At 38.7% G+C, this 16,953-nt stretch overlaps 1 protein-coding gene across 23 annotated transcripts in view; it reads left to right on the top strand.

Moving 5' to 3' along the window:
• The window catches only part of KMT2C (lysine methyltransferase 2C), a 283,726-nt gene that overhangs the window by 176,130 nt on the left and 90,643 nt on the right, over positions 1–16,953 (top strand). For 22 of the 23 annotated variants that reach the window (XM_042927176.1, XM_042927161.1, XM_042927160.1 and 19 more), the window contains 4 exons: positions 104–181; positions 2,863–3,575; positions 13,933–14,052; positions 16,275–16,391. In XM_042927176.1, the coding sequence (XP_042783110.1) occupies positions 104–181; positions 2,863–3,575; positions 13,933–14,052; positions 16,275–16,391 (1,028 nt within the window). The remainder of the gene's footprint in view (positions 1–103; positions 182–2,862; positions 3,576–13,932; positions 14,053–16,274; positions 16,392–16,953) is intronic. The other variant, XM_042927164.1, reaches the window with a different exon arrangement.

The following is a 16,953-nucleotide window of genomic DNA, read 5'->3' as shown; positions in this document are numbered from 1 at the left end:
CATCTGGCAGTGGAATAAAAATCTTACTGAAATTACTATCGAGTTAGCAGTGTTACACGAATTTTGACTGCTTGCTAGAGATTCCATAAATGTGTCATTACAGCAGTTCACATCCATACAGAAGAGCAGCTGAAGAGTAATTCACCAGAAAGTCTCGACACACATGATCTTCTCATTTCTGGTAAGCATACTTTCTACTTTGATTGAGTTACAACATAATATTTTTATGACTGCTATGCAGATTTGGGTCATTATCAAGTTAATTTTTCAAATGAAGTATCCCAAAGAATTGTTTACTATTGGTGTATATACATTACAGTAATGAAATCTTTTAGTTAAGTGATCCTTTTCTTAAAAAGAATTGGCAGTTGGGGTGCCTGGGTGGCTCAGTCGGTTAAGCTCAGGTCATGATCTCGCAGTCCATGAGTTTGAGCCCCACGTCAGGCTCTGTGCTGACAGCTCAGAGCCTGGAGCCTGCTTCAGATTCTGTGTCTCCTTCTCTCCCTGCTCCTCCCCGGCTTATATTCTCATTCTCATTCTCTCTCATTCTCTCTCTCTCTCTCTCTCTCTCTCTCTCTCTCTCTCTCTCTCTCTCCCCCTCCCTCCCTCCCTCCCTCCCTCCCTCCCTCCCTCTCAGAAATAAACATGAAAAAAATTAAAAAGAATTGGCAGTAGATTTTTGTTTTTAATGTTTATTTATGTTTGAGAGAGAGAGAGACAGAGCGTGAGCGGGGGAGGGTCTGAGAGAGAGAGAATCCGAAGCAGGCTCCGGGCTCTGAGCTGTCAGTACAGAGCCTGACACAGGGCTCGAACTCACGAATCATGAGAGTCAGATGCTTAACCAACTGAACCAGCCAGGCGCCCCTTATTGGCAGTAGATTTCTAAAGGAGGTTATATTCTCTGTAGAGTTTCTAAATCAAATGTTCATTATTAAGCAAGTTAAAATCCTCAAATAAGACTAGTGGTGGAGCATAATAGAATTGCTTGGGATATCGAGCATGTTTAAATTTTTTTTTTTAAAGTATTTATTTTTTAGAGAGAGCGTGTGCATGGGGAGCAAAAGCTGGGGAGGGACAGACAGAGGGGGACAGAGGATCTGCAGTGAGGTTTGCGCTGACAGCAGAGAGCCTGATGCAGGACTCAAACTCACAAACCCTGAGATCATGACCTGAGCTGAAGTCAGACACTTAACTGACTGAGCCACCCATGCACCCTAAGAATGTTTACATTTTTATCTTAATATTTCTTGCCTAGGACAGAACAGAAAGAATATAGTGGGGATCTGTAAGTGTGTTGCGTGTTTTCTTCTTTGTCAGGGGCACTTGGGGTGGACTTTCATCAGCCATAGTTTAGGCTTCGTGTAGCATTTAGGATGAGGTTTTCCATGGAGTCACTCAAATGATGGTACTTTGGTCTTAAACCCCTAAGTGTTCTCTCATTTTTATATGTAATTTTGTTTTAAAAATCTTTTTTTTATTGTTTTTTAAATTGTTAAGTATTTTTGAAGCATTTTTGTGTGTAAAAATATTTGGTATGATCAGATCTGTTATTTGATGATTTTTCCTTTATCCTGAACTGTAGTCTTTCAGGGAGTAGAAATAAGGAGTAGGATTTCCTTTTGATATCAGAAGATAAAGCACAGTCACCATAGTAAATAGTAAACGGGAAATTAATATCTCAATTAATGTAACTTAGAAATTACCTAGATAGTATTTGAAATAAGTGGTTTTTATCCGGTGATCTTCCTGTATAGAGCCATTTAGGACTCGTGTAAATTGGGTCTCTGACTTTATTTTTAGGCAAGTTTGGGTTAAAGGCTTAGTTAGCACACTAGCATTCTGATTTAAAATTTTATCAGTTGGGGCGCCTGGGTGGCTCAGTCGGTTAAGTGGCCGACTTCGGCTCAGGTCACGATCTCACGGTCTGTGGGTTTGAGCCCCGCGTCAGCTCTGTGCTGAAAGCTCAGAGCCTGGAGCCTGTTTCAGATTCTGTGTCTCCCTCTCTCTGACCCTCCCCTGTTCATGCTCTGTCTCTCTCCGTCTCAAAAATAAATAAATGTTAAAAAAAAAAAATTAAAAATAAATAAATAAATAAAATTCATCAGCTAGTGACTTCAGATATTTCTGATATATAATTATGTTTATTGACTTGTTTAGCTTTGACAATATATTTTCTTTTGAGTGTTTGATTATCGATGATGAGCAAAGATTATATTAAAAAATGTGTATGTTGGCAGGTGCAGCTAATAAGCAAAATCAGTCTTTTCTATCTGTGATCATTACTCATTTGAGACTGCAGAAGCTTTGTTTACATCTGAGGGCCTGGTATTGCAAAATACCTTTATATTCTAGACACTTATTTACTTGGGTACCTCATGTAAGATCAATGAGCCTCATTTATTTGGCTGTGAAATGAGTGTAACTTAATCTACCAAATTGTGAATCTTTTTGAAAACGTTCAAATTGTAAAACATCATTTATGTTTAATAGAATTATATTAGAAATTCTATTTTAATATGTTTACCAGAAGTTAACTAAAACTCTGGGGATCCTATTAAAGTGATATTTTTGTAAGTTTTCTGGCCTGATCTGTGACCAGTTCTAATCCATAAATCCTGGTGTCTTTTGGCCTTTATTAATTAACTTAATAATTGTTTTTCTTGAAAAATACCTTCTGATTTAATTCAGGGTTTAAGTATAAGTGTGTTTTGGAAACCCTTTGTCTCCCCTCTCTCTCCTTTTACTGCCCATGCCTATTATTTTTAAGCCATAAAGCTATAGACATTAATGTCTTACGTCTAGTCATAGTTAGAAAATTTTACACTTATAAGTACATTAACATAAATATTCCAAATTTTATAGAATCCTCCCAAGATAAAATGAATCCTGCATTGGAAAATCAGATTTCTCAAGAAGTCGATAGTGAAAAAATGGAAATGTCTTCTAAAGTGATGCATATTTGTGATGAAAATCAAAATGAAAACAAAATGGAAGTGACAGAAAACGTTGACGTCCTCACACACCAGATCGCTGTGCGGCACGAGGATCTGCAGCTAGAGGAACCCAAAATGCTGGCATCCGCAGAAGAATCACGGCCTCCGAAATTGCCCATTGAATCTGCCACTGGTCCCCCAGAGGCCCTAAGGTCCCCGTGTGAGGAAGGTACTTCTTTATGTTCTAAGGAACATTTGGCTGTAGAAAGGGTACCAGAAGCGATGGAACAGAAAGAAAGTTCTGAATCTTCCGCTGCGTTTATGGACTTTGAAATGGCCCCTGTAGTTGAGAGTTGTGTGAAAGATGGTTTATGCCAAGAAGACAAATCTGTAAGATTACCATCGGAGACAGAGTTGTCATTTTCGTCAGCGGCAGGCGTAAGCAAGGCAAATGCGTCTTCCTCTCCACTCTCTTCAGACTTGCCTTCCCAGGACACACTGCATAGCTACCCTTCAACCCTCAGTGCTTCTGTTGGAAACATTATGCCAACGACTTACATCTCAGTCACTCCAAAAATTGGCATGGGTAAACCAGCTATTACCAAAAGAAAATTTTCTCCTGGTAGACCTCGGTCCAAACAGGTAGGGTGATTTTAATGATACTGACAGAAAAATATGGTGGATCAATTGTATACAATAAGGCGTATGTGGAGCTTGGGTTTGGAGGGTAATCTTTTCCTATTTTCAGGTAGAACTTAGATGTAATGCTGATCCTGAAGTGTTTTGGCTGTTAAAAAATTTTTTTTAATGTTTTTATTATTGTAACTTTTGAAAGAGAGAGAGAGAGACAGAGGGCCATGGTGGGCGAGGGGGGCAGAGAGAGAGGGAGATAGAATCCAAAGCAGGCTCCAGGCTCCGAGCTGTCAGCACAGAGCCGGACGCGGGGTCGAACCCATGAATGGCAAGATCATGACCGGACCTGAAGTTGGACGCTCAACCGACTGAGCCACCAGGCGCCCTGGCCATTTTTTTTTTTTTTTTCTTAGAAGCTGTTAATGAAGCCTACTTTGTTAAACTTGAAGTGATCATATTCAGAGTTTCCACTTAGTTGGGACATACAGATGCAACCTATTTGATTATAGTTTCTAATAGAAAGCACTTAAAAGTCTTCTTAAATTCTGTGCCATGGTGATGATAGAGTCTAAAAAAAAGATCCAGTAAAACATTAGGTATACTCTAAATAACCTTTATTTTTCCCCCTCTACTGTATTTGTTCATTGATATTCTTCTTTGTCTTATTTCTAACTGCTTAAGCATCATAATTTACTAAGGGAATTTTTCATGGTGGGAATTCCTCATTTTGATTTTTCGGTTAATTGCTAAGTTTTTTTGTGGGTCTCCTCACCCCCCCACCCCCACCCCAAGTTAGGACTTCGGTTGTTTTCATGGAAAAATCTTAGAGGAGTGCAGTGTTGATCTTTAGGAAGTATGGGGAGCTCTTCCCATGACTTTTAAGCAGTGTGGATTCTACCCTTTAAGGGTAAACTGCAGTTCTTTTTAAGTGGTATAGAAGTGAACCACTAACCACAAGGCAAAGCGAAGACACTGTAGCTAAGATTTATTTAATCGACAAAATTTCTCTTTTCTGAAGCTGCTGCAAAATGGCAAGATATCAAGCGGTGCAAAAGTGCTTAGTCACAATGGTAGCCTGAAGTTTCCGGTCTTGGCGATTTGAATTGCTTCCAACAGTTACAGCTGGACTTTGTAGTAGTATCCTCTCCATCTTGATCATCCAGTTTTGGAATCCCAAGACAAGTAGAAAAATAGAATTTTATTTTAATGGGAGAATTAGTCTCCCTTAAACAAATTCCAGATGTATTTTAGTTTCTAAAGACAGCAACTTGCACACCCAAGGCAAAGTAATTGCCCTGTGGGACTGAACTGTTTCTCTGTGGCAAAGATATGCCCAGTAAACTAAGACACCCCGTATGTGTCTTTGTCTGAGTATTTTCTGTCATGTTCTGCTAAGAGAGGTTTTTCTTCTGAAACCAGTTCTCCTCTTCCTTACTCTCTTCTTCTTTTTAAATAATTGTTATATAATAATTATGTAGTTTGGGCTCTGAAAAGACTTGAGCAATGAAGCTTTGAGCCTCAAATTGAACTTTGATTCAAATATTTATGTTCTTTAAGGATATCGCGTCATAAATATTCCTGTCAAATTTTACTGTTTCTCCTTTTTTGTAGACTTCTGTTCCAACTGAGAAACCATGAGGTTTATTTTCTGTTGACTTGTATTCCAAAATCTATGTGTATGTGAGTCTGAGTGTGGTAGTGTGTGTGTGTGAGACTGTCTTCCAGGTTTATCCCATTTTCTATGACCCATATGTTCATACTTGCTCTTGCTTCTGCCGTATTCTCTCTCAGTCCCCAGTTCTGGTGGTATTCTGCTTTCTGTAGAGTTGCCCTTGTCTCATGACTGCTCATAATTTGCTGCTAATCTCACAAGCAGTTTGTGGGAGGGTTTAATCTCCCCATTAGCTTGGTTTTCATTGTAGAGCAAACAGCCTTCACTTGGTGATTCTTAGCTTGCTAAGGTACTACTGTTTTTGTGGGGAGGATGCATCGGCTAGAACAAGATAGCTCTTTAATTTTTTATCATTGCTGAGGTACTGCCCTCCTAACTTCGAGGGAATATTCCGGTATATATCCTTGTGTTGGAAATCCTGAAGCCCATCGTACTGTTACGTGAATGTCTTTAGTGTCAAGCATTCCTGTGTTGTATCTTTGGTTTTATTTAGTGTTTACTTTGTACATTGTTGGCAGTGGGGATTGGCTGTGAAGTGAGATGCAGGTTCATGGCAGTGCTGGTGACACAAGCAAGATTCTTTGGTGTCCAGCTGTGTTTTGATTGTTAACATCACTAGCATTTTTCCATATTTTGTTGAGTGTCATCAACTCTGGTCTTTACCAGGATAGTGGAGGCTATCCTAACCAAAGAACTGCACATTTCATTAGTTAAATTCTGTATCACAGTGGTCAGACCATTATGTTTATCTTAACGGTTTTCTAACCTTATGTGAGCTTTTCTAAGAATTTCCTGAGAAATTAAGTGAATAATTAGAAACAGAAAATGTGAAAGCTTTAAAATTTGATGTGACAGCTAATGATTGGATTATTAAATGTTTTCTGGAGAAAGGAGTTCGTCAGTAGAAGGGTAAGCCGGTGCTATGCAATAGAAATATAATGCAAGCCTCGTGTATCTACTTTTAAAATTTCTAGTAGTCCACTTAAGAATTAAAAATAAGCAGATAAAATAAATTTTAATGTTTTATTTAACTTAACGTATTAAAAATATTTTAGCATTTCATCTGTATAAAAATTATTAACGGGATATTTTACGTTCACTTGTCTCGCTCAGTGTTCAAAATCTGGTTTCCCACCAAGTACATTAAAAGTGCTTACTTACTAGCCTCATGACTAGTGGACACCTTATTGGACAATGCATGGAAAAGCATTTATAAAAATAGGAAAATTTTAGTTCCAGAAGGAGCTAAATTTAAAAAGAAATACCATCTGAGTTTAAGATTGATAAATTACAAATGGTGCTATACTTTCACTAATTTTAAGGACGGAAGAAATATCCTGCATCCTCCAGTTGCCCATAGGACACATTTTAAAACAGATTATAAAAACCATTTGTAAAAAACAAACAAGCATTTGTTGTAGCAACAAATCACTGAGTATTCCCAACATGTATTAGATGAACAATGTATACCCCATATGTATGTACACACATATACTCCTGTATATACACATATGTAGTATATAGATAAGAGTATGTATGTAGTGATACTGGAGTATGGATGGATATATAAATCACTATTCTGAATCTGAGATGTCAGGGCACAGAACATGGAATCTATACAGGATTATTTTACCTTTAGATGAGATTAATTGAAGTTTAGAGTTTGTATTGTGGCTTTCATGTGGAAGATTTATATTCTTTATATTCTTTATATGGTTGTGGGTAGAAAAAGTTTTTTCTTTTGTTTTCTTCCTCACTTAAGACACAGGATTTCACAAAGGAGGAAGAATTACAGACATGGTAGGTAGTTAGGAGAAGGAAATTGGTGGAACACTGACAGGAAGCCAGTCGGAAATGGTTTCATAGAAATCGTCCCAGTGAACCAGTTGGCTTTTCTTTCCTTCATCCTTTATTGAAATTATTCATTTTATATATATTTTAGTGTTTCACTTCTCAGTGTCTTCATAGGTATATTCACTTGGGGCCTGAGGTTTAGAAAAGTGGTTACTGGCCTCACTGCATGTTGTAATTTCCTGGGGAGCTTTACAGCCATGTCGGTGTGATGACCCCACCCTGCCCGTTAAAATGGCCTCTGACTGGCGTCTTTCTCCTTACCCTTGGAAGTAGAGTCCTGAATTAGAGACATGGGCTCCTCATTGTTATCGTTAACGCATGAAACACAACACAAGAAATGCTCTTAAAAAGTGGTGGAAAATAGGATGGAAAATTTTTTTTATTTCAGCATATCAAATGATGTAATGGGTTTTTCATTTTCTGTTTATTTCTCTTATTCCACAGTTGTATTTATCCATTGTAATTCAGAAATTCTGAGATAATAGTGATCTCAGCCTGTCTTCTGTCATTTACCCTATTCGTATCAGCTTATTTTATGGAAACATAGGTAATACAGTCATATGTATGACTTGATCTGCCTTGGACACTCAGGTATTAAGTGCTAGTATTGAAAGAGGTTATTGCACCTATGAAAAATATTTTACTGAAGTATTTTCTGTCCTTCATAAAAGTAAATGTAAGTACTCAATTATAATTTGAAAAATTTCAAAGTCTAAGAATTTTTTCATTTTTTGATTTTCTCCATTTTTTGTTGCTAACATCATATATATGGAAAACTTAGGAATTTCTGTTAAGTTCTAAGACTGATATTTATTGAGGGGTTCTCCGCGAAAGTGAAATTTCTTCAGTATAGTGGGTTTCCAAAGGTAGTGCCGTAACCACTTTTCCATTACATTGTGAAGTGGATTTTTAATTTTTTATTAATTTAACTAATTTTGTTACAAACCATAGAATTTTATGACATACTTGTCTAATGTAATAGCAATTTAAATGAAGTGTTTCAAATTAACAAGTCAGTTTCATAATCTACTCTGTGAGAGAAAAACAAACCTTCAGAGTGGTGAGCTGTAGAGGATTGTACTTTTGTCAACAATTCATTACAAGGAAGCATTTTTTTTCTCTCTTTTTTAAAATAGCAGACACCATTTCTGCTTTGTAAACACAAATCCTTTAGTAAGAAGCATTGCTGGTCTTTGTTTTGTTTTTTAGGTTAAGAAAAGGCAGATGTGTAAGTCATATTGTCCAAATAGAGGTTCGGTTCCTGTTAAATGATTTCATATCCAGCTTTTAATTAAAATAAATTTGAATTTTTTTTTTAAACGTTTATTTTTGTGACAGAGAGAGACAGAGCATGAACAGGGGAGGGTCAGAGAGAGGGAGACACAGAATCTGAAACAGGCTCCAGGCTCTGAGCTGTCAGCACAGAGCCCAACGCGGGGCTCGAACTCACGGACCGCGAGATCATGACCTGAGCCGAAGTCGGACGCTTAACCAACTGAGCCACCCAGGCGCCCCAATAAATTTGAATTTTGAAGCATCGCTTGATAATAGCATATACACGGTGGCATTTGCTTAAAGAAAATTAGTTACCCTGGATAGTTTTAGTTGTCCGTTCTCGGATACCTATAAAGTAAAACCTGTATTTCTGATACTTTGTCTTAGGACCTATTAAAGGTTTCATTAGTAAGTAGATACAGATATAGATATATATTCATTCTTCATGGAGAATAGAAGATGCCGTATAGATCCCAAGAGTGGTTTCCCACCTACATTCTATTCTAAGTGCTGTGCTGCCTTTTTAAAAAGTGACTTTGAAGAAGTATTTTGTATCGTTTGCATCAGTTTTCACTGTAACTGATACTAGGAAAGATTAATATAAATTCAGCATGAGCGTTTCCATAGTACAATTACTTGGATTCAGATCCTTCCTGCCATTGTCTGTATGAGACTAAGCACGTTACCTTGAGAACTGTCTTGTTTCTTCATCTGTAAAATTGCATCTTATGGCTGTTGTTGGAAGTTAACAGTAACACGTACATGGCCCCTGGCAAGTGGTGGTGCTGCCCTGCTTTTTTTCCTGAATGGCAGAGTAATGCAGATATTCTGTGAAAATGGAGACTTGAGAAGGATATAACAATCATGTATTAAATGTACCTCTGGAAAACGAACCAGATTGACTCATGCTTACTTGTACTGCATTGTGGCAGTGAAAACAACTCTAGGCCTTGAGTGAGTCAAACACTGGTCACAGTAAATTCGGCATGTAGTAGGTGTCTTCAGTTCAAAGCCGCATAATGGCTGCCCAGATTTTAGAACTCAACAGCCTATTAATTGTGCTGTGTGTGACATGTGCTGCCGTAGAGGAAGCCCAGGGCACCGTGGAAAAGCAGAGGAGGCGTGCGGGAACTCAACTCAGGCTTGCGTGCTGTGCGGGCGAAAATCCAAGAGACACTGCTCTGAATCCCTGAAAGACTGTAGTTTTAACCTAAAGCGTGTCTAGCCCTCTGGGGTGTCAGCATCCCTTTTCTCTTGGCTTCCTTGTGTCTGTTGTGGTATTTCTGAAGCCATTACCAAAACCATTGCTAGCCGGCCAGATTCACATTCTTGAATTATTGAAGGCTAAGGCTGGTAACAGCGGTTTCTGTACTTTTATCGTATCTTATCAAATCACTCTCAGGACTAAATTCCTTGTTCCATTTGATGTTGAACTCAGTTTTGTATATGAGACTTAACTTATGTGAAAAGAATTCTGTAAGTCATAAAAATGAGTTGTTTGTTGCTGTGGCTGTAATGTACGCGAGTGAATGTATGTGCCAAAAAAAAAATGACAAGCTTTGCTGGGTTTTCTGTGTCTCTTGCCGGTTGTCCTTTCTGCTCTCTCTTCATCATGTTCACTTTCTCTCATCCTTTAAACAGCAGTCCTGGTTTTGCATGGCGTGTTGGGTGAGGCTGGACCCGAGCAAGGATGAGTTAGAAGTGTGAAGTCAGCCCAGGAGACCCCGAACCTCTGGCCCCTCTTGAAACTTTTTCAGTAGATTAGGATACTCTTGGGCTCTAATTAGGACATTGATCATATTTAACAGCCAGCAACAAGATTGGGCTTTTTATAACAGAAAGTTGACCATAATAACCTATTCTCTACTTGCTGTTCTCATTGCCATTTTCCTGTCCCCCAGTCCTTGTAACAGTTGTATAATTTACTTGGTTGATACATTTACCTGAGAAATTGGCCTCGAGGCACAAAGAAGCTTACCTGGTACCGACTTTAAACAGGTTTGGGGTCCAATAATTATTGTTAGACTCTAATTCAATCTCACCCAAGTAGTATTTTTTTTAAGTTTCTATAGAATTTGGTAGCAAATGGCTTATCTTTAGCTCTCTTTAAAATGTAAAGTCTGCTAACATTTTGAGCCCTTTTGGTTTTCCTTCAGTTGGTAGTTTCGGAGTAACAGTGCAGTGGATAGATTGGTAACCTTTTTTTTTTTTTTTTTTTTTTAAGGAGGAAATCCAGGATTGTAGGCTACATCTAATGGGGGGAATCAGGAATTAGTGTGTTTCATAGTACAATACTTATTGATGCATTTATGCATACAAAAAGAGAAATGTGCAATGGAAAAAATGGATGTTCAGTAAGCACCGAACTGAATGCTTACCATAGCAGTGAACAGGAAAAATGGTCTCTTCTCATCTAGCTTATAGTCCAATGGCAACAAATAAATACAAATGTAACAAGTATACAGTCAAGTATAATGATGGTGTAAAACCATGTTTCCGTAGACGGGGGAGCTGACCTCCGAATTGTCTGTGTAAATTCTTTTTCATCAAGCTGAGATGTGTAGGATAATTTATAACTAAAGTTGATAATTATAGCTGTATTTTAGGTTTAAGGTCTAAAGAATATATTAGGTAATTTCTTCTTTGTCAAAACATCTAAGTATAATCATAATTTTTCTCCAGTTGCTATAAAATTGCACACAATCTATCTTCCAAAGTCTTATGATAATATACTTATTAAAATTCATAATGTAATTACCCAAGCTTTTATTATATAAGTTCTTCATAGCAGTTGAATGGTTTTCTAATTATTCCTGAAATGGCATCCAAACATTCTTGATCTATGGAGCCCTTCATTTTCTTCATCCATGTTCCATGAAGTGTAAATGTTTTTAAAATGAGACACAATGTTGGCATCAAAGCTAACTTTTAAATTATGGTGAATAACATGTTATTTGAGAGTATGACTTTTTATGGTATGTTTTAAGAGCTGTCTCCTGATACGACATTAGATGATCCACCGAGAGGAATTTTATACAGTAGCCAACTACCGTCAGAGAAAAACCATTGAAAACATTGAGAGAACTAAGTTTAGATATCTCTCGCCCCCACGATCACTAAATAATGAGAAACAACAAAACATACGGCCCCAAATTTCAGTCAGTGAGGAAAGGCACAGAGTGTCGTCAGGGAGGTGATGATGTCATGGAAATGCTGCCGAAAGTCCTCTCTGATGAGGAAATATCTGAGGCCATCCCTGAAGAATCCGAAGAAAAAGCCGTCCGGTGGAGAGCTGGCCGTTGTTCTGAGTCGGTAGCCCTGTTATTGGCGAAGAGCTCGGCATGTTTGAAGGAAACCAGGGAAGCTGGGGCATACCGATCGTGGCGGGGCGGGGGGTGGGGGGGACGGCACACAGATGAGGTTGGAGAGAGGCAGTGAGAAAGACCATCACTTCAGGAACCGGGGAGCTGTTGGGAGGGTTTAAAACACGGCGGTGACTTGCTCGGTCAGATCGACGACAGCTTTGGAAAGTCCCTCTGGCCTCTGTGTAGAGGAGCACTCGAGGGAGAGGCAGGGGAGGGAGAGTGGTAGAGAGCGGCAGGCTGGGTGAGAGCTGGTGGCGACAGACAGGGCCGGGCCCGGCAGTGGGAGTGCAGAGAAGCGGCGTGGGTGCAGACAAAACTTGAAGGTGGAAAGTGCCCAAGTCACGGATGGTTTGGATCGAAGGAGTGGCAGGGGAGAGTGATGGGGGAGAAGAACAGATCAGATGCCTCCCAGGTTTCTGACCCGGGGGCTGGCATCCATTTCTGAAGATGGGGAAGATCGTGAGACGGTACGGGGCACGGGAGACACTGGAGACGTGCTCAACTTGAGAGCGTTGGTGCGACAGAATGGAAGTGCTGAGGAGGAAGTTGAGAGCCACACTGCCGTCTTCAAGAGCACGTTGGAGTCAGAAACGTGAGTTTGGGAGACCGCAACATGCCAAGTGGTTATAGCCCTCATGAAAGATCACACCGTTGAGGAAGAGACACGGAGAGGAGAGGCGTCCCGGCCTTAGCCCTCGGGAAACACAGGCTCTGGAGGTCAGCGGGAGGAAGAACATGCACGGCGGCCAGAAAGGTCAGCGAGGGAGCCGAGAGGAGCATTCACACACGTGCGGCGCGGAAGCCAGCAGAGCTGTACGTAGGTGTTGACAGTTGGAGTAAAAGGAGAATAGAGACGTGCGTGACTTTTGGCGACGTAGTGGTTACCAGAGACCCTGATGCGGCCGGAAAGGAGACAGAGGTGTAGAGGCAAGTTGATTTGATGCGGAAAGCGAGGTAATTCACGTGTCAGTAAATTCAGCAGAGCCATTCACTGAGCTTGAGGGTAGGTTAATTACAAGTGAGACAAGTGCCTCCCTTGTGTGGTTTTTCTCAAAATACTGTTAGTGCATTAATTATCTGCTCCCCAAAGGGTAGTCAGGCTCTTCTTTTGGTTGATTACTTAAATTCCTGGTGGTAGTTTTATGTGATTAATAGGCTACCGCTTGTTTGATAATATTCTAGAAACCTGGTAAGTAATGTGTTACTTAAGTTTGGGTCCTTTAATTGGTAAAAGTTACAGTGCGCATTATCGAATTACCTAATTCAAAATAGGTTCTTTATTTATTGTTTGACATTTGTTTTGTGTTTTTCTTTAAAATGTTATCTTTGTGGAGTAGGCATTTTTTTATGCTAATGAGCGACTTCATCAGATTCGTTCAGGTTATTGCTGAATGTGGTTATTAAAAAGTAAAATGTCTTACTTTCATTTTAACTGTTTTAATAAGATACTGTTTCTTGTATAAATAATCAAGTATCTTAGGCATTTTAATTTGCAAATTTAGGACAATTTGCTTTAACATTTTTCACTGTACAAATTAGTCCCTTGGATTTACGTAATGGAAGGATAATAGCCCTCTAAATACAAATAAAAGCCAAAACCACAACCAGTGGTCACACTGGCAGGAAGAAGTCAGATGCTAGGATTATACTGGTATTTGCATATTAAGATGGCAACCTAATTTTCCGCAATTTAAAGCGAATGTATCTGTTGATTTCTCATGTTCTGAGTTTTTTTTTTTTTTTGCCTACTGGTTTGGTTGTTTATAGCCAAAGGTGTACATAACATCCTTTAAGGTTATTTCTCTTTCCCAGTAGAGTGATAGTTGTTAGAAGAAAATAATCCCTGAATGGTTTCTTATAGTGTTAATTCTTAGAATTTAACTGACTTTTATTTATATTTTGGATCTATAGTTGAAGTTCATGAGTCAACGTCAATGTCATATAAACCTTAATTTCTAGTAGGTTTCATTGTGCTGATGTTTCAACCAGAATAAAATATTTAATGTAAATTGTAGCTGCAAACATTGAAGTAAAAAGTCACTGTAAGTGATAAGCTTATTTTCCCTACCTTGAAGCAATTTGTCCTAAATTTCCATACGTCTGCATTTGTTTCTGCTGTTCTAAAATTCCTCAGTTGCTGGCTTTGACCTTTTACGTTGCTGAGTTTTATACATCTATTTTCTCACCTGCCGTATCCTAGGGGGCTTGGAGTACCCATAATACAGTGAGCCCACCTTCCTGGTCCCCAGACATTTCAGAAGGTCGGGAAATTTTTAAACCCAGGCAGCTTCCTGGCAGTGCCATTTGGAGCATCAAAGTGGTAAATAAAATTGCATTTACATTCATGTATCATTTCTTTCTGGCTGGTTTCATCCAAGTAGAAGTTAAGAATTAAACCTTTCCTTTCTAGATAAATAGTTCAGATCACAGGGCCACTGTTTTAATCTAAAAATTTTAGTGTAAAGAATCAACATGCTTGCACTTAAAAAAATCTGGATTAGGAGGAAATTAAATTGCAATTTGACATGACTGGTTTTAAGTGTGAATTTTTAATAACTGCTTTTTATGGTTGCTTCCTTTTATGTTGTAATTACCAGTGTTTCTGTGGGGGAAAATGCTTGTCACATAGGCTATAAAGTAATTAAGGACTTGCTCATTCATGATAATCATAAAATTTTGTTGCTTAGAAAAGAACAAAAGCAAACTACATTAATCTATTGTGTGCTAATGGGGAAGAAATACCAGAATCGGAGCAGATTTCACTGTCTGCGTTAATAACCTCAAAATTATAGGGCCTCTTTTTCATGTCATTGATGGAAGACTCTCCTAGTTCTTGAAGTAAGTTATGTAGTCGGATGCATTTTAGAGGGTAAAAAATTAATGTGGAAAGTTAAAATACTTTACCACCTAGAGAAGATAATTTTCTTCATCTTGTATATTTAATGTGATTCTGGAATTAGGCTGTTTAATTTAGACTAATCACGGAATTCAAAGGAGTTCTAGATTCCACTTTCTTATTTCTGTCACCATTAGAACCATTTTTCAACCCACTCTGATATGTAATGTGTCGAAAGTAGAGATAGTTGTTTGAAGACCATAAAAGATATTTTGACAGTTTTGTAGCAAATACCACAAATTTTCACCTGTATCTTTAGATGCTAGGGAAAAATAGATTGCTATAATCCTGATTTAATAATTGACTTAAAAAAATCTTTTATGCTTATCAACAACAAAACCATCCAATTCAGCCCTCCCTTAGCCCTTGTTCAAAGAAGCGCAAGAGATCTAAAGGCAGAGCAGCTTAAGATAACAAGGAGAGGCAGTTTGAAGTTGACTGTATTTATTAACACGGAAGGGAAAAAAATATCACCCCCCTTTTTGTTCATGTGTATCTGTTTTGTGCTTACAATATAACCATAAATTATCACCTTGGAAACTACGCAGCCAAATAGGTAATGAGTTCAGCATTTCAAACGACAGTACAAACGATATCAATTTAAAATGTGACATATTATTTAACGTTTTATGGAAAAAATATCAGGATGTTCCTATTTTAATACTTTTAAACGTATATAATGTTGTAAGTATGTGTTGATGTCAGGCTTTTTCAGGTAGAATAAACAAGAAAACAACAATAACAAAAACAACCCCGGTATTTATTTGTGAAAATATCAAAGAGTTTAACCTGTTTTCCCATAGAGTATTTTTGTGTGTTAGGTAAAAATTCAGATCAGTTATTTTATTTACATTTCAAGTGATTATTATCCGGATGAGTTAAAACAAACTTTTTACCTTGTTACCCGCTTTTGTCCTCTAAACACTGTGGTAGAGTGAGGCCCCCTGTTCAGTTCATACAGACAGCTATGGAATAGGGAAATGGACAATTTTAATGGCAGGGAAAGTACTGCCGTGTGGTCGCAGAAATCAGCTGTGATGCAGTTTAGCAGTGGAGACTGCTGGTTAACATTGCGGACGCTGGAGCCAGAGTTGCTAGCTCTAGACTTTTGACCAATTTGCTTTTAATCCCTCAGTGCTTTTATCTCTAAAGTGGGGGTAATAAGACAGCACTAACCTTGTGAGACAGTGGGGAGCAAAAAGTGCTTAGAGCGGATGGTAGTAAGTACTCCGTACATGCAGCTCTTCGAAGCTCTAGTGACGGAGAGAACCTTCAGCAAGACAGTCTTTCCTTATCCTTGCTGTCTATTGAACACCAATTGGATGGGGTTGTGGCTGTCGAGCCACCTAGGACTTAGGATTAGGAGGTGGGAAAATACTGCCAGAGTTTGCTGATGCAGACAGAGCATTCACGACAGACGCAGCGTCTGATTCTAAGGTTGTAGGCGTTGGATGCTTATATTTTTAAGTTGCATAATACGTGTTGAAAGATAAAAATAAGCCTGGTCTCTTAATATTTATCATCTGATCAGAATAAGAGCAAAGCAAGTATTGTGTAGCCTTTAATAAACTGTTTTATCTCACATTGGACTTTAAAATTCTTTGGGACTTTTGCAGAGTGCTGATTTTTCCTTGTCTGTTGTGTAGGGCCGTGGGTCGGGATTTCCGGGGAAGCGGAGACCTCGTGGTGCAGGACTGTCAGGACGAGGCGGCAGAGGCAGGTCAAAATTGAAAAGTGGAATCGGAGCAGTTGTGTTACCTGGGGTAAGTCTCACTTCCGTTACCTTTAAAAAAAAAATTTTTTTTTTTAATGTTGATTAGACAGAGACAGGGCAGGAGTTGGGGAGGGGCAGAGAGAGAGAGAGACACAGAATCCCAGGCAGGCTCCAGGCTCCGAGCTGTCAGCACAGAGCCCGACGCGGGGCTCGAACCCACGAACTGCGAGATCATGACCTGAGCCGAAGTCAGATGCTTAACTGACTGCGCCTCCCAGGAGCCCCCCATTACCTTTGCTGTCATCCTTCATATGTTGACAGATTATGATAATATTTGTAAAATAATTAGTTTGTAAGAGTCACATGAATAAGCCAAAATTTTTATTTTACTCTATCCCTACTCTTTTTTTTCCAACACCTCTGGTCAGGTTTTCTTTTTAAATTTTCATTAATATTTTCCATCCTTTTTCTCTTTTTTTACCTCCCTCTTTGACACTGATCCTTCTATGCCAACCGTTCCTAAAAACCTGTATGTAATATATTTGCTATTTGCTCCTTTATTTTTAATAAGAGCAAACTCCTGTTAAATTACCGAGTTTATTTAAAAAAAC

Source organism: Panthera leo, chromosome A2 (genome assembly GCF_018350215.1).
Source record: "Panthera leo isolate Ple1 chromosome A2, P.leo_Ple1_pat1.1, whole genome shotgun sequence".
In the NCBI taxonomy this organism is placed as follows: domain Eukaryota; kingdom Metazoa; phylum Chordata; class Mammalia; order Carnivora; family Felidae; genus Panthera; species Panthera leo.
This window is presented reverse-complemented; position numbering and strand designations above follow the sequence as displayed.